The sequence below is a fragment of the Scomber scombrus genome, chromosome 21 (assembly GCF_963691925.1).
Source record: "Scomber scombrus chromosome 21, fScoSco1.1, whole genome shotgun sequence".
Lineage (NCBI taxonomy): Eukaryota > Metazoa > Chordata > Actinopteri > Scombriformes > Scombridae > Scomber > Scomber scombrus.
The window spans coordinates 18,597,493-18,620,962 of NC_084990.1; the positions used below are offsets into that span (position 1 = coordinate 18,597,493).

The 23,470-nt window shown below is 41.6% G+C and overlaps 2 protein-coding genes across 2 annotated transcripts in view; one reads left to right on the forward strand and one right to left on the reverse strand.

Moving 5' to 3' along the window:
• The window catches only part of tanc2b (tetratricopeptide repeat, ankyrin repeat and coiled-coil containing 2b), a 105,629-nt gene extending 91,141 nt beyond the window's left edge, over positions 1-14,488 (forward strand). Inside the window, exons 13-30 of the mRNA XM_062442409.1 lie at positions 98-267; positions 790-1,068; positions 1,445-1,612; positions 2,241-2,401; positions 3,020-3,128; positions 3,228-3,350; positions 3,539-3,775; positions 3,950-4,159; positions 5,198-5,291; positions 6,498-6,631; positions 6,822-6,945; positions 7,596-7,771; positions 8,481-8,613; positions 9,614-9,643; positions 11,039-11,130; positions 11,646-11,792; positions 11,993-12,093; positions 12,306-14,488. Of these exons, the coding sequence (XP_062298393.1) occupies positions 98-267; positions 790-1,068; positions 1,445-1,612; positions 2,241-2,401; positions 3,020-3,128; positions 3,228-3,350; positions 3,539-3,775; positions 3,950-4,159; positions 5,198-5,291; positions 6,498-6,631; positions 6,822-6,945; positions 7,596-7,771; positions 8,481-8,613; positions 9,614-9,643; positions 11,039-11,130; positions 11,646-11,792; positions 11,993-12,093; positions 12,306-14,376 (4,559 nt within the window). The 3' untranslated portion in view covers positions 14,377-14,488. The remainder of the gene's footprint in view (positions 1-97; positions 268-789; positions 1,069-1,444; positions 1,613-2,240; positions 2,402-3,019; positions 3,129-3,227; positions 3,351-3,538; positions 3,776-3,949; positions 4,160-5,197; positions 5,292-6,497; positions 6,632-6,821; positions 6,946-7,595; positions 7,772-8,480; positions 8,614-9,613; positions 9,644-11,038; positions 11,131-11,645; positions 11,793-11,992; positions 12,094-12,305) is intronic.
• Positions 14,489-17,411: 2,923 nt separating this feature from the next.
• Positions 17,412-21,216, reverse strand: g6pc3 (glucose-6-phosphatase catalytic subunit 3). Its single transcript, XM_062442778.1, has 6 exons — positions 20,944-21,216; positions 19,687-19,793; positions 19,516-19,606; positions 18,920-19,038; positions 18,457-18,598; positions 17,412-18,369 (listed from the first exon to the last, which is right to left on the reverse strand). The coding sequence occupies exons 1-6, from the start codon at positions 21,159-21,161 to the stop codon at positions 18,027-18,029; spliced, it is 1,020 nt and encodes a 339-aa protein (XP_062298762.1). The 5' UTR covers positions 21,162-21,216; the 3' UTR covers positions 17,412-18,026.
• Positions 21,217-23,470: the final 2,254 nt, after the last annotated feature.

The window sequence follows — 23,470 nt, forward strand, 5'->3', positions numbered from 1 at the left end:
AAAGATTTTTATCAACAGCTTGTTTTCATTCAGCTTAATGTATGTTTACTGTATATAATAATGCTAAATCATTTGTTTTAATGCCGACTGTTTACAGAGAGGAAGATCAACTCTGAGGAGGACCTCATCGTCCTCATTGATGGACTGAACGAGGCGGAGTTCCACAAGCCAGACTACGGAGACACCATTGTCTCCTTCCTCACCAAAACCATCAACAAGTTCCCTCCCTGGCTCAAACTGGTGGTCACAGTCAGAACCACGTTACAGGTAAAACACAGAAAGTCAGTCAGGAGTTAATCTTCAAGCATACAGATTTGTTGTCACGGCAATAAATCCTGTAGTCTACACTCACTCTTTTGCTGTTTTGCTGTTCTTTTCTTTGAAACAGTGTGAAAGGGCTTTAACAGCTCTTTATTTGTTTTGTCTTCAACACTGCCAGCTAAGAGGATTTCACATCAACATTTTCTGTGGATTAGTTTTACTTCAGCTGGAAGCCACTAACTGACAATATTTAAGTTGCCTTGAATACAGCGTCACCTCTCTGTTTGACCCTTCCATGTTTACTCTACGTACATTTTTCAGAGGATAAATGTTTAATAAATGTTTCTTTTCTGTCATTCATTCACAAAGAGATCCATGTTGACTATTTATTCATAGCATATTATACATTATTTTTTCACCTGTATATGAGTTCTTGTATTTATGTGATTGAAGTCAAATTTATCAATATATCTCTTCACTAGTATCACCAAAAACTTGTTCCTCACTGGCATCATTCTGACTCCTCAGGAGATCACCAACTCGCTACCGTTCCACCGCATCTCTCTGGACAGCCTGGAGGAGAACGACGCCATAGACCAGGACCTGCAGGGCTACATCCTGCACCGCATCCACAGCAGCCCGGAGATCCAGAACAACATCTCCCTCAACGGCAAGATGGACAACACCACCTTCGGGAAGCTCAGCGCCCACCTCAAGGCCCTGAGCCAGGGCTCCTATCTGTACCTCAAGCTCACCTTTGACCTCATTGAGAAGGGCTACCTTGTCCTCAAAAGCTCCAGCTATAAGGTGAGTTTTTCTTTTTGCTCCACTCTGACAGGCTTTGCCTGAAAGTAGTTTTGTAAAGTCATGTGGTTAATTCATGTCTCTTTTTGACAGTCCAAGCCCGACGTGTTTTTGAGAAATAATGCAATCGAATGGTTTTATTGTGCATTTCATAAGGAAATATTTTATCTCTCACCCCCAGATTCATTTCATTTCATGTATTCAGAAGTGCTTCAAGACTCCATAAAAAATGACAAATACTAAATTCACATTCTCCTCTCTAAGGAAGACAACGTGGAATATTTGAAGACGTGCAGTACAAACACGCTGCATTATTCATGTTCTGTAGAACCGATCCAAAGGAAATCAGCGTTACGATTCAGATGCTCTGTGTCCTCAGGTGGTTCCAGTCAACCTGGCAGAAGTCTACCTGCTGCAGTGCAACATGCGCTTCCCCACGCAGTCGTCGTTCGAGCGGGCGCTTCCTCTGCTCAACGTGGCCGTGGCCTCGCTTCATCCGCTTAATGATGAGCAGATATATCAGGCCATCAACGCTGGTTCGCTGCAGGTAGTAGTCCTAAAAATAAACAAGACCTCGTACCTTGAAACCTTTTTAATATCTCAAAACCGTTAATGGAATGAATGTATTGTAAAATGGCCTTGACGAACCAGTCAGTATCAAAGTCAACTTCTCCCAAAAGCACACAATTTAAGAAGAAAATGTTTGAAAGGGAGATTTTGCTTACCTAGACTGTGTTTTTTCCTCCACCCTTGAGATGAATTAAAAATAAATTAGTCTGTTTTTCAATTAAAATGAATAGCATGTTATTTTTTATTAAACACAGCCATGTGGGTTTAACAGTTTGATACACATGAGTAGAATTAATGCATATTTTGTTGTAATATTTGTATTGTAATACAGCTAAATGCAATTTACATTCAAGATGAAACATGAGGTGTTTTTAGGTGCTGAGCAACATTGATGTATATTGCTTAATCAGAGTGAGATTGTTAATTTGAACACTGTTTTGGATTCTTGGTGATTCGTGTGTTCGTAAATGTCTAAATAGCAAATATTTCCTCCTTTATAATAGCAAATTCAACCTCCAAATGCAAATAAGTTGCTTCACGCTAAGTAATCTGTGTGTTCCAGCTGTAAATATCAAATAACATTGAAGAAATTTATGTGGTTACAGGGCACACTGGATTGGGAGGACTTCCAGCAGCGCGTAGACAACCTGTCAGTCTTCCTGGTGAAGAGGAGGGACGGCACCCGGATGTTTGTCCACCCCTCCTTTAGGGAGTGGTTGATATGGAGGGAGGAGGGAGAAAAGACAAAGTTCCTCTGTGATCCGAGGTGAGGATGAGCTAGAGGAAGAATGGGAGGAGACGCTCTTTTATCTGTGACGCTGAAGATCATATGTATAGAAAAAAATGATTACATTTGAGTTCTGCTAATGTTCGGTCCTGTGTCGTAAAGACCTGTGTCGCTTAGGGAATTTAAATTGTCCTGTCAGGGTGAGGTGGTTTAAAGATCTGTGATGGGATCTACTGCCACACAATCTCAGCTGTTTTCCAAGAAGTAAGGTTAAATGGTTAAAAGTATGAAAAAGTACATTTATGTTATGAAATGAGGAATTAATTACAGACTGAAAAAGTTATCTACCTAACCCCAGTCAAAGTCACTATCATTTACTATTATACCAAAAAACTATAAATGATTCTTCCTTCAGTCAGTCGCTGCTATATTGTGCGTAACATGCAGAAATGTACCTTTAAAACCACAGACTATGTCATCAATCAATCATATAAATAGAAATCTCTGTCAGTCACAGGTACATTATGATTTTTGAGCAGAGGAAATATTGTGCGTCATATTTTCAGCAAGAACATTTTATTTCCTGTATTATAATTAAAAGTGATCTCATGAGTCATTCTCAAATATTGAAGGATTCTATGTTTGTCGTCTCTGCAGGAGCGGCCACACCCTACTGGCCTTCTGGTTCTCTCGGCAGGAGAACAAGCTGAACAGGCAGCAGACTATTGAGCTGGGCCATCACATCCTTAAAGCACATATCTTCAAAGTATGCCATTATTTATCTCCACACACACGTACATACATTACACCCACACACGCAAGCTCCGATGTAATGAATATTTACACTCAATCTTTTCTGTTCAAGGGTCTCAGCAAGAAAGTCGGGGTTTCCTCATCTATCTTGCAAGGGCTGTGGGTATCCTACAGCACAGAGGGCCTTTCAGCTGCACTTTCTTCACTCCGAAACCTCTACACTCCCAACATCAAGGTACAGGCGCAGAAAAGAGTCATACTTTTTTCAATTTTTCGACATGTTCTGGCTACAAAAACAAGGGTAGTTTGTAAAATATGCTCTACTGATATATTTCTCTCTCTTGACAAAAATAGTTTCACTCTTACAAGCTGCACATTTCCGTATTAACTTTTTATTTCTTCATTTGTGATGTGTGTGTCCAGGTGAGTCGGCTGCTGATGCTGGGTGGTGCCAATGTGAACTACCGTACAGAGGTGCTCAACAACGCCCCCGTCCTGTGTGTCCACTCCCATTTGGGCTACATGGACATGGTGGGTCTGCTGCTTGAGTACGGCGCCTCTGTCGACGCCCCCTCTGAGAGCGGCCTCACGCCGCTTGGCTACGCCGCCGCCGGGGGACACATGGCGATTGTGACGGCACTTTGTCGCAGGAGAGCGAAGGTGTGTAAAAGAAACTGTGAGGGGAGAGGGAGAGTGTGTGAGGAGTTGGATATTTCTTTTCTGTGTGTGTGATCAAGGTTACAAGTGAATGTTATTTGTCTATTTTGTCTTAATAAAAGAAGATTATTTTTAGCCTTTTCTGCTTTCCAAACATATTTCTGTCCCTGCTAACAGGTGGACCACCTGGATAAGAACGGCCAGTGCGCTCTGGTTCATGCAGCTCTGCGGGGCCACATGGAGGTGGTGAAATACCTCATTCAGTGTGACTGGAGCATGGGGCCACATCAGCAGCAGTCACCGCAGACCCAACAACAGGCACCCTTCACAAAGAGCCACGCCGTCCAGCAGGCCCTCATCGCTGCAGCCAGCATGGGCTACACAGAGGTATGGCAGGGGCTGGTCGACGGGGGTGAAAGCAGTGAGATGGTTTTTATTTGAGGGACTTAAGATGACTTCTTGTAACTACAACTAGTCCCTTGATTGTGCTCAGTTTTGAAGCTAATAAAAAGCTAACTATATTGCAATTGAATTATTGAATTAATCCATCCATAAATAGTTACTAATCCTTCAAATACTAATCCTTCAATCACACCCACACTAAGTTTATCATAAAATAAATTAAATGATGCAGTCAAATAAGCAATACTTTAATCCTTAAGTGATACTTTATCACCTAGTTTTAACAAAAGTATAGTTGCCAAAAGTCATTTGGTCACGTGAGGAGAATAAAGAATCACGTTGCATTCAAATGTTAAAACTTTAAATGGAGATAATGATTTGCGTGCTAAGAGCAGGTGAAGGTGCAGACCGACTCCTTTAATAGTTTTTACACCACCTACTCATACATTAAAATGCTCAGCTCCTTGCAGTGGAGTGTGGAGTTGCTTTTCTTAGTGACACTTTGTTCATTTTGTCATGAGTTTTAATGTTATTTATGCTGCTCCCAACACACTAATGAGTGTATATTAAGAGTGCCAGGAGAGACAGAATCAGATGATGATAAAAAAGTGGAGAGAAAAAAGAGGAATGTGATTATTTCAGCACTTTGCGAGCCAGTAAACTTGCACTAATTTGAATTTGTGAAGGAAGGGAGGGGAAAGACGGAGACTGATAGAAAGGAAAATAAGTTAGGGGAATTAAGAGGTGTAAATGGGCTACTGGAGGTGTGAATTATTCTTATGTGGTAATTCCTACTTAAGGCTCTAAATGCTTAAAAGCAGAAACAATTGATTGACGGAGGTCTGGCAGTCGATATAGTTTCTAATGATGTCTGCCCTTTAAGATCAAATTGCAACAAATGAGTGCACATTTTAAAGAAGCATTGATGTATTTGTGTTTAACGTCTTTATCTTAGTCTGGCGGAAGTAAACATCGACATTGAGACATTGATCTGTGTCACCTTGCATCTTGTTCCCCCGTCAGATTGTGTCCTACCTGCTGGACCTGCCAGAGAAAGATGAAGAGGAGGTGGAGCGCGCTCAAATCAATAACTTTGACACTCTGTGGGGAGAGACAGGTGAGCATAACTAGCCAGACATTAAACCAATAGAACCCCGGATACAACTAACAGACCACTGCCAATACTTAATGGTGCATGTTGATGTATAGATGTGATGCCTGATGTCCTAATCGTGAATTGCAAATGTTTTCAGCTAATGAAATCCCCCTGCACAAAAGCAAATATATACAGTAGCTTATCTTGAGACATACAATCCAAATAATGCTCTTTTTTAAAAAAGGATTTATGAAGTATTTTGTGAGAGGGCTTTTTCTTTGTGGCACTGTGAGGCAGAGCGCTGCAGTGCGGATATGAGAGATCGTTCTTGTGTGCTTGCTGCTTGCTGCCTGCTGCTGCTGCTGCTGCGTCAGATGCTGATGGCAGTGCAGTGGTGTCATTGGAGCATAGACAGGGCTGGGCTCACACAGACGAGGTAGTGGGAGATGGATGGGGGGAGGGGAGGGGAGGGGAAGGATGAGTGTGCTCCGGGGTGCTTGGAAATGACTAGTCTGATTGCACTGTGGCAGGGTGTTGAGAAATGTAATGTATCATTGTAACCTAAAGCTATGAAACTTCATTGTGAGCTTTATTCCCCCACTGAAAAGGCTGCTTCACGCTGTCAGTTGAAGAGGGGGTCTTGTACTTACTCAGCCGTAGTTTCATTGTTTATAAGGGATCACAAGGATAACAGTTGTTCTGGAAGATGATTCCTAATCCCGGTGTTACTAGATAGGTCAACTGAAAATGCGTTATTCTGTACAACAGCCAAAGGGAGAGCATGTACGTCGGTGCAGATATAGTTACTGAACTGTGTATATCAAAGTGTTCTTCCAGCAGTGAATAAATAGGCTGAAACTGAGGTCACCCTTCCAGGGCTGCAACCACACCACTGAAAAGGAATTTATTCACTGTGCTTAAATTATTCCAATTATAATCATTACATTTGAGTAGATGTCTTTTCAAAGGCCTTTGCTCCCAAAAAGTCTCAAGTGTATTCTCTTCTCTTCTCCCATTGGACATGTTTTATTCAAGTTTTCTTTTTTTTTTCCAAATGTGCTCTAGGTTCACTTAAAGTATCACTTAATTTGTACTGCCCGCATGCTCCAACCGATGTAATATCTGTTTTAAACACATGCATGAAGGCACTCAGATAATGTAAAAATCAGATTTCTATCAACCAGATATACCCTACTTATCCTCCTGTTCCCTGCATGTTTGTTGCAGCTCTGACTGCAGCCTCTGGTCGGGGGAAGCTGGAGGTTTGTCGCCTGCTGCTAGAACAAGGCGCGGCCGTGGCTCAGCCCAACCGACGAGGCATCGTCCCGCTGTTCAGCGCCGTCCGACAGGGACACTGGCAGGTCAGTTGCCACCTTAGACCACTTTAAAAAAGCTTAACCACATTGCAAGGCTGAATTTTATTTACTCCAAAAGGCAGCAAAGTGTTCATAATAATTTTTGGTTTATTTCATTTTTGCTTAATCTCTAAGGCATATGAAGGCATATGTTTACCTTTATGTAATGACCTGAGTGTGTATTTGGGTGTTTCAGATCGTCGATCTCCTCCTCACACACGGAGCAGATGTCAACCTGGCTGATAAGCAGGGTCGTACTCCTCTAATGATGGCCGCCTCAGAGGGACACCTGGGAACAGTGGAATTTTTATTAGCTCAAGGTAAGATATAAAAACCTGGGTTTAGAATAAATTCTAGGTTAATTAAGAATTCATGCGTCTGCCTAAAGAGCATTTTTGACACAACTGAAACCAAGTAGATGCTCAGTTTGTTAGCAGGTGAGGAAATCAGCTTGCATAGCAGTTTGTCCTGATCTTCTGTATTCAGTGCGTAAATGTAATGCAGTAAATTCAATATGTACATCAGAAATACAATGGATGTTCACAGTTTAAAGGATGGGCAGGGCATCTTTTGACCAAGGATTTCTGAAAGCAATTCTTGTATATGGTTTTCCTTTTGGAAATGGATGCAAACAGAAACTCAAGACCTGACAGATGTACAGCGCAGCAGAGTCAGATTTGGCAGATCTTGCGGAGCGACTGATGAAAACATCAACACTGTTTAAACCCCATTGAACACACTGCCACTGCACTAATAGAAACCAGCAAATTACAGTCTTCAAATGATGTTTGCAATAATTACAACCAAATTAAATCAACAACAGATTTCAAAGATTGCGTGAAAATAAATTAAGCAGTTGGTTATAAAATAGCAAAAATGACAAACAGGCAACCGCAGATGTTGCATACTTCTATTCAGAATGAAACATGCCTGGCTTAGTCTCACTGTTGCCGTTTTCTTTTCTTCCCAGGAGCCTCTCTGTCTCTGATGGATAAGGAGGGTCTGACCGCTCTGAGCTGGGCCTGTCTAAAAGGACACTTACCTGTCGTCCGCTGCCTGGTGGAGAGCGGAGCTGCCACCGACCACGCAGACAAGAATGGACGCACGCCCCTCGACCTGGCTGCCTTCTACGGCGACTCTGATGTGGTGAGTGAACAGTGAGAAAAACAGAGTGTGGATCCAGAAATGAATAGAGCCAGGTATTAAACTTCAATACTTGTGTGGCACTGAGTGAAATGAGTCCGTTTCAACTTTAGCACCCAAAGCTAACATCGAATTCTTGCTATGATTCATACTCCACTTCCTTTTTGATCAGGCAATTTCTTATACAAGTCATAGTTTAGCTGAATTTGGGCCTTAGATGGGCGCCACAATACCTCCCTCTTTTTAAAAAGTCAAATGTATGGGGGGCATTCATTCCTTTCCTAGCTGACATGATTAATGCTGACATCATATGATTAGGTAATAAGAACGACCTTTACTGACATTAAAACCCAAATTAAATCTAAATTCTATCTTCTAAAGGAATTGCGACACAGCATCTGCTTCCTTTAAGATTTCTTCTTTATTACATTTTGAAAAATACATAATTTCATGTTTATGTGTGTGGTTAACCAGTTGGCTGCACCCACACATTTTTCTTTAATGACACACACACACACACACACACACACACACACACACACACACACACACACACACACACACACACACACACACACACACACAGTAGTAGATTTTAATTAATCTGATCTACATTTGAATGGGAGCAGATGACAGTGTTGTGAATCCTTTAGGAAGGCAGATGTGCATTCTTGAAAAAGCTTTTCTCACCTCATTTCTTTTTTTCTTTCAGGTCCAGTTCTTGGTCGACCACGGGGCCATGATAGAGCATGTGGACTACAGCGGGATGCGACCTCTCGACAGAGCGGTGGGCTGCAGAAACACGTCGGTGGTGGTCGCCCTGCTCAAGAAAGGAGCCAAGATAGGTAAGAACATGTTTGACAGACTAAAGAGTCTACTATTTAGCACACAAAGGACCTCCTCTAAATGTGGCATTGTTGTCATCTAGCACCATAATAAAAGGTTATTTGCCTGCCGTGAAGTGGGATACAATTTCGTGATTGTATTTTTGGTTGAAAAGGTCATGCATTGGAGTTCTAAAACATGAGCTGCATGAGTCTATGAAGGGACCCAAAGATGAAAACACACTTCCTTTTTATACCTCCTGCTGGTCATTATAGAACACTGTAGCTTTGTACTGCAATAAGCCATGGATTCATGTTTGTGTCTCCATGTAGTTCAAACCACTTCCTGCTACTGTATGTCATCCGCCCCCCCACTGCTGCACCGTGCTGCTTCTCCTCAGCTATTTATGGCTCTGATGTGTGTTTCTTTTTATTGTACTACTGTTGCTGTTATATTGTTTAGCTTTCTCTCTCTCTCTCTCTGTCTCTCTCTCTCACTCTCTCTGTCATGTTCTCTCTCTGCCTCTTTTTGTCTCTATCGCTCACGTTATCTCCCTGTTTTTCTCTCAATCACACTCTCTCTGTCTCCGCTGCTCCGCGGTTGCTCAGAGACAGGTTGTTATTAGCGCTTGTTGTGTTTCTTTTCAGTATCTATGTTTTCTTTTTTTTTTGCAAAGGCACTTATCTCCGCTTCTCACTGCTGCTTTTTTTTGTGTTCCTTTTCTCACTTCTTCTTCTTCTCCTCTTCCTCCACCACTACCACCGCCATCACCTCTCTTTCTATTTCACCCTCCCGCTGGATCTATCTCTTTCTTCCTCTTGCTCCTACGCACTCCCACACCCCTGTTTTCTCTGGCAACTCTGCCCCCCTACATCTTCTCCCCTCCTGTCCTTGCTCTGCCCTTCCAATTACACACTTTCCCTTGCTCATGACCTCCTTCCTCCTCCTTTCCCCCCTCCTTCCTCCTCACCCTGTACCCCCTTTTGCCCCCCTTTCCCCCGCCTCTCTCTCCGGCCCCAGGATGTCAGACGCTGCCCAGTCGGCCCCGAGGTAAAGCCAAGGCTGTCGACTTCTCACCCCACCAGGCATTTTGACAGCTCTATCTCCTCTCTCTGTGTTGTCTGTGTCGTCCTAAGTGTCGGCAGGCGAGCTTAGCTACCAAAACCTTCTCAAACTGACAAATAATAACATGCAAAGGTATTAGCACTGACAGTGATGCAGTCGGGATTGCCTAGAGGTAGATGCTAACGTCCAAGTTGTTAATGACAGCATGCCCGGCCTCTAGCCTGTGACATCGTATCGAGGTTGTTGACTTTCCATCCCACAGATGCATGACGGAAGCCCTCAGTAACACTTGCGTGGTAGTGATTTAGCAGACGTGCATGTTTTTGTTAATCCTCTGTGCAACCGTCACCACAGACTGAGGCGATAAACCACTGTACTGTGCATCGTTCATCTTCCAGACGTTTTCTCAGTGTCAGCTCAGGCCAGTCAGCAGCATTCCTACCCCCGACTACCCCCACCTCACCACCACCACCAGCTCAGAGGACAGCTAACGCTTGCAGAGCTCTTGTTATTTCCCTCCTGCTTGCCTCTTCTTCTGTTTATTGTACCTGCCCTGTGTCTCCTTGTGCAAGATCCTCCTCCTCATCCCCCCTTCCCTTTACATCTTTGTGGTGTGTGTACATGTGTCAAGGATTGCTGTTGCGCAGATACTGAAAATACACATCAGTTGTAGTATTTTGTGTTTGATTTTTTTTTCTTCTCCCAGTCATAAAACAAACTGCAGGGATGAAGTTTCTTTCCCCAAGTCCCATTTGTTTTGGGAGATTAGTGTTTTTCTTGATTTTCTGCTGTCTTGATCACATCCCTGAATTAGTCAGTAGTACAAAGAATTACTGTACATCTGCACTTCTTGACAAGACAAGAAAATGTGTCTCAACAGAAAGATATGAAAGTGTAATTCCTTTCTTTTTTTCCCCGTACTGTACATCTACACCGTGTGTTTACCTGGGCCAAAACATATTTGCAGGCAATTACTACTGTCAATCTTAAATCTACAGTTTGAAGACAATTCAAAATGTCTTTAAATAGATTTTTCAGATTTATAATTGTGCTCATTTTGCACTTTAATCAGCGGGATTATAAAATACTTATAATTCTTGGCAAATAATGTTTGACCCAGGCCTGATGTCCCATAGCGAGGTCTCAGTTCTCGAGGTGTCAGAGCAGGTTTTTGTAATATTTTCTCTGCAGTGGATTGCCTGTCTTTTCTCCTCCATTCCCCATTTTTGCTGTGATTCTCATCCCTGTTATTATCGTTGTGTGTTGTGTGACTCCCAGTCGCTCCTTCCTTACTTACTTCCTCCTTTTCTCCTGTGTTTATTACTGTGTGTCTTTCTCATTGGGGTTTTTTTCCCATCCTCTCTTTCCTGTGTTACCCAGGTCCAGCCACATGGGCCATGGCCACCTCCAAACCCGACATCATGATCATCTTACTCAGCAAACTCATCGAGGAGGGGGACAGCTTCTACAAGGTCAGAGGACATACAGCGAACTCTGCTGCTCGGATATCATTGTGTGAATTTAAAATAAATCTGATCAAATATTCTTTAGATTTAAACAGTAAAAATCACCAATATAATAGAACCATTTTTTATTTTTCTTCTGTTACTCTTGGGATCAACATAGTTTTACCTTGGGGTCAAAATTATATATATTATATACAGCTTTCTACTATAATGGAAAATGATGATTCTTTTTATCAGACATGTTAATTATGACTCTGCACATAGAAAATTACATTATTTAATTTATCTAGAAGAATTTTATAATCAATAAAACTGTTCCTCCAAACAAATAGATCCCTACAAGATAACTCATAACCCATAAGCTTGATCTCTTAATGACGGAGCTCATTCTTATTAAACAAATATTGTGATGTTATGTATCTTTATGCCTAGCTCAGGCTTTTATTATGTTTCATATTACCTTTATTATTGTGACTGTGAATGAAGGATAACCCGGACGTCTTTGTGTGTTTGTCCAACAGAAGGGGAAGGTGAAGGAGGCAGCGCAGCGTTATCAGTATGCTCTAAAAAAGTTTCCACGCGAAGGCTTCAGCGAGGACCTCAAGACATTCAGGGAACTCAAAGTATCGCTCTTCCTCAACCTGTCCCGATGTCGGAGGAAAATGAACGTAAGTCTGGAGAGGACTGGCATCAGTGAATGGTGGAAAAAAACGCCACAATGTCGCAGTTTTAAGGGCTTTAGATTCACATTTTGGGACCTTTTTATCGCATGAAGTAACTAAATCAAACAGTATCTGATGAAAATGAGGATTAATTCTGATTTGTTGGGTGTTATTCAGTTGTGCTCTCTTCTTATTTATCTCTCCAGGACTTTGGGATGGCTGAGGAATTTGCTACTAAGGCACTTGAACTGAAACCAAAATCGTATGAGGCGTACTATGCCAGAGCACGCGCCAAGCGTAGCAGCAGGTACGCTCCTTTTATCCCTCTACACATCATAGTCAAAGTGAAAGTCTGTCCTTCATTTTTTTATGTAGATTTTATTCCTCATTCACATATGAATACATGCAAGAGACTTCCATATGCTCTTCCATACATTTATGGAAATCTAATCAGTTGTTTTGATTTATTTTGATTTGATTTTTCTCCAGCAAATAAATCAGTCATTTTTATCTTTCCAGACAATTTCCTGAAGCCTTAGAGGACCTGAATGAAGCCATAAAGCAGTGCCCCAACAACCGAGAGATCCAGCGGCTGCTCCAGCGGGTGGAGGAGGAGTGTCACCAGCTCAACCAGGAGGAGCAGCAACAGCAGGACTTGGAGCTGGAGCCTCCTCCCTCGCCTCCTCCTACGCCTCCCCCAGAAGAGGAGGAGTCCCTGTCCCTTTCCATGCCTCTTCCCCCTCCACCTGAGCCCCGTCTGGAGGACATGGAGCCCGTCCAGGACCTGTTCGAGGACGAGGACTACCTGGAGCAGGAGCTGGAGGCCATGTCCATGGGTCTGCCCCCACCTGAGTCTCACTCCAATCCTTCCAGCCTCCCCATCATTCAGAGCCCTCCGCTGTCCCCCACACATCCGGATCAGATATACTTAGCTGGAGGTTCGCCCATGGGCCAGCCTTACGAATATCACCCCACCTCCTCCTCCATGTCCTCCCCAACCCGCGGGACATACCAGCCTACGTCGCCCTCGCTCTCCCCGACGCATCAGAACTCCCACTACCGACACAGCCCGCCTCATACCTCCCCGGTGCACCAGCCGTCCTACCGCTTCAGCCCGCCTCCTATGGGTGGTGGACAAGGGATGGACCACCAGAGTCCACCGCCTTCCCCTTTACGTCGAGCTGCTCAGTACAGAGCCAGCCCACCAGTAGAGAGTGTTTGTCTGTATAGGTCACAGTCTGGCTCACCCGTGCGCTACCAGACAGAACAGCTCCCAGGCCGACCCAAATCTCCCCTGTCTAAGATGAGCAGCCAGCGTTCCTTTCAGCTGAGCTCCCAGCCCTCTCTGTCCTCCCAGCACCACCAAGCCCAAGGCCTTCGTCTTCAGCCTTCTATAGCCCAAATAGTCCGCACAAACCAGCCCAGCAATGTGATGGGCAACAGCAGCTACGGGGGTCAGATGGGCCACTCCATGGGCAGTCGTTACCAAGGTGGCTCGGTAGATGTGGAGAGCCGCCTGGTGTACCAACCCTCCCTGGATGGTCGGTCCATGTCCCAAGTCCAGGCCAGCCTCAGCTCTGGGGCCCTCTGTCAGCACGGCGGCCGAGGAGGGGTTATGGAGTCGGGCTTGTTGAAGGATGAGCTACCCCAGCGCCCCTCCTCTGCCTACCGCGCCAGCAGTGGGGGCCCGGGGGGCATCCGTTACAGCCAGACACCTCAAATTAGCCGCAGCCAGTCAGCCGCCTACTACCCGGCGGTCTCTGAGCATGTGCTGGAGCGGGCCAATGCCATGCCCCCCTGCCAGCTGGGCTCTCCTGAGATCCCACATATGGTGAGACGTCCTGTCAGTGCCAATACTACTGAGATGAAGCAACACGTGCCCACCCCCAGGCCTCTCATCCACTCTCAGAGCGTAGGTCTTCGATTCTCCCCCTCCAGCAACAACATTTCAACTGGATCCACCTCAAATTTAGCGCCGGGCTTCAGGCCTTCCTCTTCCATTCAGCAGATGGAGATCCCCCTGCAAGCCACATATGAGCGCACCTGTGATGACATCTCTCCCATTTCTCCCTCCCAGGGTGGCGGGGGGCTGTATCAGGGCGAGGCCACCCGTTCTCGGAACACGCCCTTCATGGGCATAATAGACAAGACGGCACGGACTCAGCAGTACCTGCATCAGCCCTCTCGGTCCAGGGGCATGACGTCCATGGATTCTGTCATCAGCCCCACCTCGCCTGGCCAGTTGGTCCAGCAAGGCTCCACCTACAGTCCCCCCACCTCACTGGGCAATATCGCCTACTACAACAAGACCAACAATGCCCAAAACGGACACCTGCTGGAGGAGGACTACTACTCCCAGTCTCAGCCCCCCTCATTGGGCAAGATGGCCAACGGCTCCCGCGGCAGTGGGGACATTCTGGAGCGGGTCAGCCAGGTGCCCACCTACCCAGATGTGAAAGTGGCGAGGACTCTGCCCGTGGCACAAGCCTACCAGGACAACATGTACCGCCAGCTCTCTCGTGACTCCCGGACCCAAGGCCCCACCTCCCCCATCAAACCAAAGAGACCATTTGTGGAGTCAAATGTGTGATGGCCTGACTGTGATTGGTTGGTTGGACTGGGCTTGTTTGTGGGAGTGAGAGAAGAAAAATATTTAGCTCAACAGCAGATGCTGCTGACTCTTGTGTATGTGACATAGACAAACTCATCCTAAAGAACTCATGAGAGACAGATCGACTCACAGAGCGGGCACACACACATTTAGGGAATTAGACATTATCTTATATGAAAAACATAACTAACAGTGAGAAGCGATTATTTCATTATCATATTCCGCACACAGGTAGGATAACAGGAGGGTCCTAAGTTCTGATCTCATACTAAATCAAAGACCAGTGCACTTCCAAAAATGTTGAGAGGCACAAAGTTCCCACAGGTGAACACAACACGTGGGACTGAAAGAGTGAAAGTACTTATCATCGGACTCTACTCGTGGACTCCGTATCCATCTTCTGTTCTTTCAAAGTGTGCTCTTAACCAAGGTTGCTAGTAGGCTCTATTCTATGTAATACAATATTATATGTTCAATACTGTACATTGCTCAGAAAATACAAATGGCTCAACAACTCAGTACTTAGAGAAAAATGACAATATTTATAATTAAGTTATATATTGTACATAGAAATAAAACAAAACATAGTTTGCGTTTGAATTGTATTCTGTTAACCCTGCCTTTGTGTCCCACTGCTAGTCATATGGATGTGGAAAACCAACCAGGGTAAGGAAGGAGGGACACTGACCAACTTTGAATGATATGATTACCTCCATTGTGTCAAAATAAAGAAGTTTTTGTTGTGGTATAATGCAAAAAAATACTTTTTTTACGCTGCAATAGGTCCTCAATAATATGAACTAGGGCTGCAACTAAAGATTATTTTCATTAGTATTCAACCTGCGATTATTTTCTCGATTCATTCATTCATCATTGATTGTGTAAAATGTCAGAAAATAGTGTCTTGTTTTGTCCGGCAAACAGTGGAAAACCCAAACAGTGATATAAAACAGAGAAAAGCAGAAAATCCTCACATGGAAGACGCTGCGACCAATGAATGTGTGACATTTTTGTTGAAAAAATGATTTAAAAAATGTTTTCCAGTCAGTCAATCTACTGATTATTTAGCTCTTATCTGAATTAACAGACTAAATAAGCGCACAAATAGATTGAACTTTTACGCAAAATATCAGAAAGTGTATGTATGCATCTTTTTAAACATCCAGGCTTAACACTGATACTAAAACACTTAACATGGATCCAAACCAGTCATTTACATAGATTACGATCTACTCTGTTTCTTTACAGTTTCACTACTGTCACAAGCTTCATAACATGCCACAGTGTGACGTTAAACCAACCGACAAGGCTGCAACCTCTGATATTTGTCCAGCTCCCGCTCCATTAACAACTTTGAATACTTGCTTAACCATCTGCTTCAATAAACATGCAAATCAGTTGCTATAGTTTTTATCGAGCTCATTATGATGATTGTTTTGCAGAATTCATAAAAATCTTGTTTTGAGGACAGATTGCTGCATTAGACACAAAACCGAGGCCTTGAGAGCAATATATTCGTTTTTACTCTGAACAGTCAGAATGATGCGCGTTCGATGTATGAATAGAAAATCCTGTGGCGGGTGATTTTTTTATCATGTGGTAGATGAGTATCAAAGTTCGCCCTTGTCCCTCCTCCGTACATAATGACACTGTATGCTCCGAGAAGAGAGTTGAACATGCAGTGCATATGCTAGTGATGGGATAACATGAATAGTGCTCAGCGACTAAAAGCAAGCAAATGCATACACGACCACTGTTACAGACGTTTCCCCCTCTCTCCTGCATTCTTTTGTGCCATTTCTTTCAATCCATACTGCATTTTTATTCCGCCACTTCTGCACTAAAAATGCCTGTTAAGTTCTTAACTAAGGGTGCACTTTATGTATTTAACTTACTTTGTTGTTATGATTGTTGAACTTGGAGAAAGTGGGTGTGTGAGCGGTCAGACCTTCTGACCAGTGATACCAGACTATCATAGACACTATTATATGATTTACAACACAGTGATGAATGAAAATATGAAGAGAAAACAATGTTTTTAAACTGATGAAAATGTATAGACTTTCTAGCACAAGTTGTATATACTGGCTCGGATATTCCACTCAGTCCAGCTCGGGTTCCCTAAATCAAGCAAGTCATATTTCCGTATTCCACATCCTTAAAAAAATCTCTGTTACAGTCCTCTAACTCCAAAGTGGCCAGTTTAATGCACTGGTCTTGTGCACATCTGGAAAATAAGTCTTCTGCAACAAAATAAAGGATTACTGAGGTTTCAATACCCAGAAACTCCATATCTGGAGTTGAACTGATAAAGAAAGTATCATAATGAGAAAATAGTTATTTGTATATGTGGAAAAAGTTATAGACCATTTGTCTGTAGCCCTTTCTTTTGATTCTCTGATAAAAGAATATCTGAAGAGAGACAGTTCCTCCTGACTGCTCGTCCTCAGCTCCACCTGCTACCAGAGAGATGCCCTACTTATCTTTACAGAAATGAAGGTATAAACTGTATTATACTTAATTTAAACTTCTAAATTGAAGATATTTGAGGGTGTATGGTTTCAAGCTGTCTGTGTATATTAGTTTGCTGTAAATAGTCTGATGCATGTTATATTCTTTCCATGAGCTCAAGCAGAAACATGTATAGCAGTGTCCTGACGCTGGTGTGTGAAATAACATTTGGATTAAGATAAGGAGACTGCTATCCCTGAACTATCCTTATCATTTTCCTTCAGCCTCACCAGACAAATGCGAAAGGTTCTTTTATTTTATTTTTAATGTATTTGCTTGCTGAGCAGAGTTCTCTTGTCTGTAAATGTGAGCTTTCAGATCGCTGTGATAAAAAGTTTAATTAAAAACAATAAAAAAGAATGTGTTTTTATCTCATGATAACTGATTGTAATCTGTACAGTCAACCCTATGTATTGGAAAAAAATAACATATTTATAAATGGTTACCAACTGAAACACACCCTGCATGTCATTTATTTTACTCATTATGTGGAAATAAAGACATTTTATTTATTCATTCTGGTACACAAAACATAACAACTCCACTGTGTCGACATAGTAACAGTATGATGCAATCCAATACAACTGCTTTGCAAAATACCACATCTGTAAAGCTGATACTGATGTGTAGCATTTGATTGCATTATATTAAGTGTTCATGTGATTTACATCATCATACGTCTGTTGACCATTTAACCCGACTATGAACACCAGTTTGACCAAAAGATGGCGCTATTTTTCTATAAAATGTCCATCCAGTTTTTAAACTTGAATTTTACACAGTATTATTTTATGTTTTTACATTTGAACCTTTCCCAGGGTAACAATTCCTACAAAGTTCATGCACATCAAAAAGTCTCATTGACATGTGTGTAGACTTTATGCATGACTCTGAAAAAAAGACAAAAAATCACGCAGACTGTGGACCATTTGACCATTTGTCAATCTTTCTTGTTGAGAAGAAGAAAAACCATCTTGGAGTAACCAGCATATAGTGTATACCCAAATAAAAGCCATGAAATACATTGAATAGACATTGCAAGTGTTTACGTAGACTCAGACGGAGGCTGTCATCCTTGACGGCGTGTTAGACACCTGTAACATGGAACGAAACTGTCTCTAGTCCTTCTTCTTTTTGTTTGTGAACAGGTGAACCAGTCCAGGTACGAGCACAATTACAATCTGAGGCACTATGACAAATTTGACAAAGAACAGGCCATAGAAGAGGCCTTGTGGTCGTACTGGCAGCGGCAGACGATTAACGTGGTACAGTCCCATGGATGAAATGGCCAGAGACAAAGCCCGCGGCGCCCAGGGCAGAGACCATCCGCCAGGCTTCCAGTACTGGGCCAGTCCCAAACCCAGAAGGGCTCCACAGTCTCGAGTCAGAGAGGAGAAAGGCGCCGTATCCAACCGAATCCACTCTCCATGGCTGCACCATTTCTTAGCCAAATGAATAGACCTACAGAGTAAAACGGAGTATGTCTTCAGCTCCACCTCAAAGAGATTATTAGCACTGAACACACATCAATACAATAAAGAGACTCACCAGGAGAGGTCGATTCCCAGCTGCTGCAGTCCAGTGTGCAGCATCAGAGCACTGAGCAGCAAACCGATGCTGAAGCTGAAGAAGAACAGCAGGGGGCGACGTTCAGGTGCTGTGCGGCTCAGAATAACTCCCAAAATGAACCCTGACAGGGACGATTGATACGTTTAGATTTGCAATGAAAAATATGCTGTATGCTCTCACTCAACATCTGTGGTGGTAACAAAGGATTTTAAAAATCTATGAATTTTTACTTCTGACACAAACAATCTCCATGTTAGGAGTGGGTGATGATGATGATGATGAGGTAAAGCGCACTAACACCAAGTTAATTGACAAATAAACTACTCATGGTATTATTTTTGAAAGTGTCCTCACTTTACTTTTAGTGCCTAAAACCATAAATACCATAATAGACAATTTAATCCATACGCATGTTTCAGCTCGTGCATGACACTATTCAGACCTGTAATGGAGCCAGCGATGACCTGATGAGGGAAGTGGGCGAGGATGAAGATCCTGGAGATTCCCACTGCCACCAGCAGCACCACATACAGCAGGAAAGGAGCAGCAGATAACAGCATACTGGAGAGAGGAAAGGCAAGTTTATTTGTATAGCATCATTCAAGGTAAAAACAAAGAAATACAAAAAGATACAATTTGAACAGAACCTGAAATAGACCCTAAAAATAATCTACAACAGAATAAAACTGTTTAAATATAAGATATGAACCAACAGTCTAAAATTGTGTGGCAAACAGAGAAATTTTGATTGAAGAGAACTGGGAGTCGGACCAGACCTGAAGTTTTCTCGGAGTTTATTCCAGATATACGGTGCATAAAAACTAAATGCTGCTTCTTGGTGTTTAGCTTTGACTCTGGAGATGGAAAGCAAGCCTGTACCAGATGATCTGAGAGGTCTGGACGTTTCCTAGAAATGTATTCTGGCCCTAAACCATTTAATGATTTATCAATTATGTGACGCACAGTAAGCCAGTGCAAAGAACTGAGAACAGGACTGATGTGGTATTACAGTTTGTCTGGGTTTACAGTTTATCCCACCTTCGAGTGCGGGAGTAAAGATATGACCCCAGGGAGGATACCACGATCCACCAGACTGCCGCAGTCACCATCGCATGTCCCGACGGACTGCCTGAAAGACCGACACCAACCTTAGAGCTCTGACTGTGCTGTGGATTAAGTGCACTATTAATTACACGTGTGTCTTCTCACCTGGCCCGGTTTCACAGGTGGAGGAAAACTGGCGGACGTTGGGTTGCTTGTTGACAAAGAGACCTGATTCGCCAATCCACCAGAACGGCCTTTCTCCAAACAGCATCCTGGAAAAAATAATTATATTACAACAAATAACGTACAATAAAGCATTTCTGAAATCTTCTGGAAGTGGTGTCACCTAATATTACTGGATAACATGATTACTTTATGTTGTGTTTAACTCTGTGAGGCTTCAGCAGGCAGAGTTAGTGATATCAAGTGGATATTTGCCACATTTACAGTCTTTTTAATATCAATTTCCCTGTTTGTGTTTCCCTGTTAAGCTGTGGTTGAAGTATAGTAACAAAAAGAGGGACTTTAGCTCTAAAAAGACTAACTATGAAAAATATCTACTTGATTTGACTCATTTGGACGGCTGAAGCTTCATATTAGCTTCAGGTCAACTTTTAAACACATTTTTGAACAGGGGGCTTGCTGTGCTAATTTTGGCCCGCATCACTTGCATTGTGATGATACGTGTTTCAGTGATGATTGTCAATCAGCAAAGATGAATCAAATCAGGAATTCTGTATTAATACATGGTTTATTCGAGCCTGGTTCATGTCTGAATGCATGAGACACTGACAAAGATTTGCTCCAGAGTACAAGGTTCTTATACTCTTACAGATAGGTCAGATATCTCCAGTAAGCATTTTAAGCAGAATGTGATACGTCCTTCTGGTGCTCTGCCAGCTATTCTGGTCTGATATTTGTCACTGTAGACATGTTTATCTAGACAGGTGGCACCTTGCACATTCAAAATAAGACTGCTAGACTATATGTAAAAATACATACTAACACATTGTAAGTGCATTATGGAGGGATCTTTTAATGGTTACTATACTCAGGCGGAATGACAGGGGAAAAATCTATTTTAATGTTCATTTTTTGCACCAGAAAAATTGTGACCCTGTCGTTTAAGGTTCCGCTATTATTTGTTTCACCTCGGACTGCATTAGCTGGACCGGCAGTTGGGACGTCATCAGCATGGACGTAACACATCCATGATCAACAGAATAAATACTGTTCAAAACGCTTTTGTTACGAAAAGGGGTTGAAAAGAAAAATATACTACAGCTGTCATTTTGTGTAACTCACACTGACTGATTTGGATATCAACAGGACGTTTAGCTACATGCTAACGTCCATAAAAACTAAAATGTTCAGAGAATTAAACCTACATTTATTTAAAAACTGTTTAAAACTGACTCTTACCATTTAAACACCAGGTTTAACCACTCTGATATGGCTGCCGCCCAAACAACAGTCACTCCAGCTGGTCTGCTGATGAAATAAGTGAATGGAAACACCAGCAGGAAAGCAGCTTTGGGGTCTCCAATGTGAGTCACAACTAGCCAAAATTTCTCGTAACTGCTCGTCATCTGCTGGAGAGTCTCCGCCATCAAAATTCCCTCGGTGTGAACGGCCTCCATCCTGCACTCCTCTCCCCAAAAACATGCAGCTGCAATAAAAATATATCCTGGTTTGTTTTTTTACTTCTGCACATATGGAAGCAGTAACGTCACACCTCCAGTAGAGGGAGCCCGTTGTCTTGGTAACGGTAGAACGTTTACGTATTCTTTTTTTTATTTCATTCATTTTTTAAATTCATTTTATATTTATTGTCATTATTATTATTATTGTTAATTCTCCCATCTGTTGATATGGGGCTTAACCTTTAAATATTTACATCTATGAATTAAATTCAAGTTTTTCTGCTTCTCTTTTTTTATTTCATTCATTTTTATTATTAAATTATCTTCTTCATCATCATCTTCTTCGTAAGATAAGATAAAATAAAATAATATATTCCTTAATTAGTCCCACGATAGGGAAATGAACATTATTGCAGCAGCAAAGTGGACAGTAAAAATAGAGGAGCGTCAACAAAAAATTATAAAGAAAAAGTAAATAAAAATTATTATTATTATTGTTATTATTATTTAATTCAGTTTTTATTCATTTTATACAAATAATAATTATTATTGTTTTTTATTAATTGTTGTTATTATTATTTTTTTAGATTTCATTCTTCCATCTGTTATGTGGGGCTTAAATCTCAGGAACATTCACATGTATATAATCTCAGGAACTTCTGTATATTTCACATTTATATGTTGCAGATTTATTTACACAAAGATCCAGTTTACTGTATATAGTGTTTCATTTATTTTATCCTATTTTGTCTTATTTATTGTTGATTCTATTTTAGTACACTTTAACCTTTACTTTTTTTCCACTGTACTGCTGTGTCGATCTGTATTTCTCCCAAGGGGGATCAATTAAGATACATCTTATCTTATCTTATCTTAAATATATACATAAATTAATTAAATCAAGTTGTTCCAAGTTTTTCTGCTTCTTAGGTACTCCACTTTTAATCACCATCACATTTAAAGGGTGCAGCAGTATGTCCTTAGATTGAAGCCAGCTCAGAAATGAATGAAAGCCAAAATCCTGCACAGATTCACACTGGAAAAACATAGTTTCAAAATCCCTCTAGTTGCTGTTTCATCTGTTTGGTATGGTGTGACCATGGATGTGTCGTAAGATTATTATGTATTGTATTAGTATTTTATTATACATTCATGGTGGTGACACAAGAAATTCCATTTTTCTTTTTTTTAGTCTCATCACTTTATTTATAGAAATTGTCACTTACAGCATGTGTGACAATGATACAATGACAGACAATGACTAGTCATAATGAAAAGAAGATAGCATAAAGGACATGATTTCACTTTCAGTTTGGAGACAGAGTCAGCTTGGTAAGAGGACAAAGGGTCAAATGATACGGAAATTAATAGAAAACTCTTTTTAGAAAAATCTTGGAGCATATTAATTGTATGTGCACATTTCTTATTGTTTATAAGTTGTAAGACTCAAAATATTTCTTATTTCAATCATGAAAGGTTCGAACGACTTTGATCATAGACTGTATAAAAATACTTTGTGTATTATTTATTTATTTAACCTTTACATACTGTTAATATTCTGACTTTAATTGTAATTAGTCTCGACACCAATTCATTTGGAGACCATTTTATAGGATGTGAAGAATACAACATGTTTGAATGCAAAACATTTTATTTATATTTCTTTTAATAAACACGAGTCAAATGTGTACATTTACATAGGCTAGATTAGGGTAATGTGTGACACTTTTTGCACTTCTGACTTGTTTACCTTATTTAAATATGAATCCAATACATTATATCAACACCTTGTATAGAGATATTCCCTTGTTTAATCAGAAGACAGTTTTTAGATATTGTACTCGAGGAAAATTGCACTTATATTAATGTTCCTTGTGTCAAATCGTTTCAGCATTTGTAGATTTTGTAACCTTATATCTGCCAAAACTTTCTGATTCTGAACTTCCTGCCTGTATGTTTGTTTGATTCTGCTTTCTCATCATGTTACAGAATATAACTTAGCTTTAACTGAATAGAAAAAGTGATAAATGCACTGGAGTTTAGTTGTCCCACATTAGTCAGTGTCCCACATTACCCTAATCCACCCTATATAAAAATGTGTATCGACTGCATAAAACTAAAAAAAAAAGAAAAAGATGTATATATATTCTTTTCAGAAGTGTGTGCATAGTGTTTTTACAGCCCTCCAATGTAAAAACTGAACCCTGGACAGCATGTAAGGGTTACGTTTGTTTTACATAATATACACCGAGATTGATTGAGGTTGACTACGATACATCCATGATTTATAGCTCCTTTACGCACTG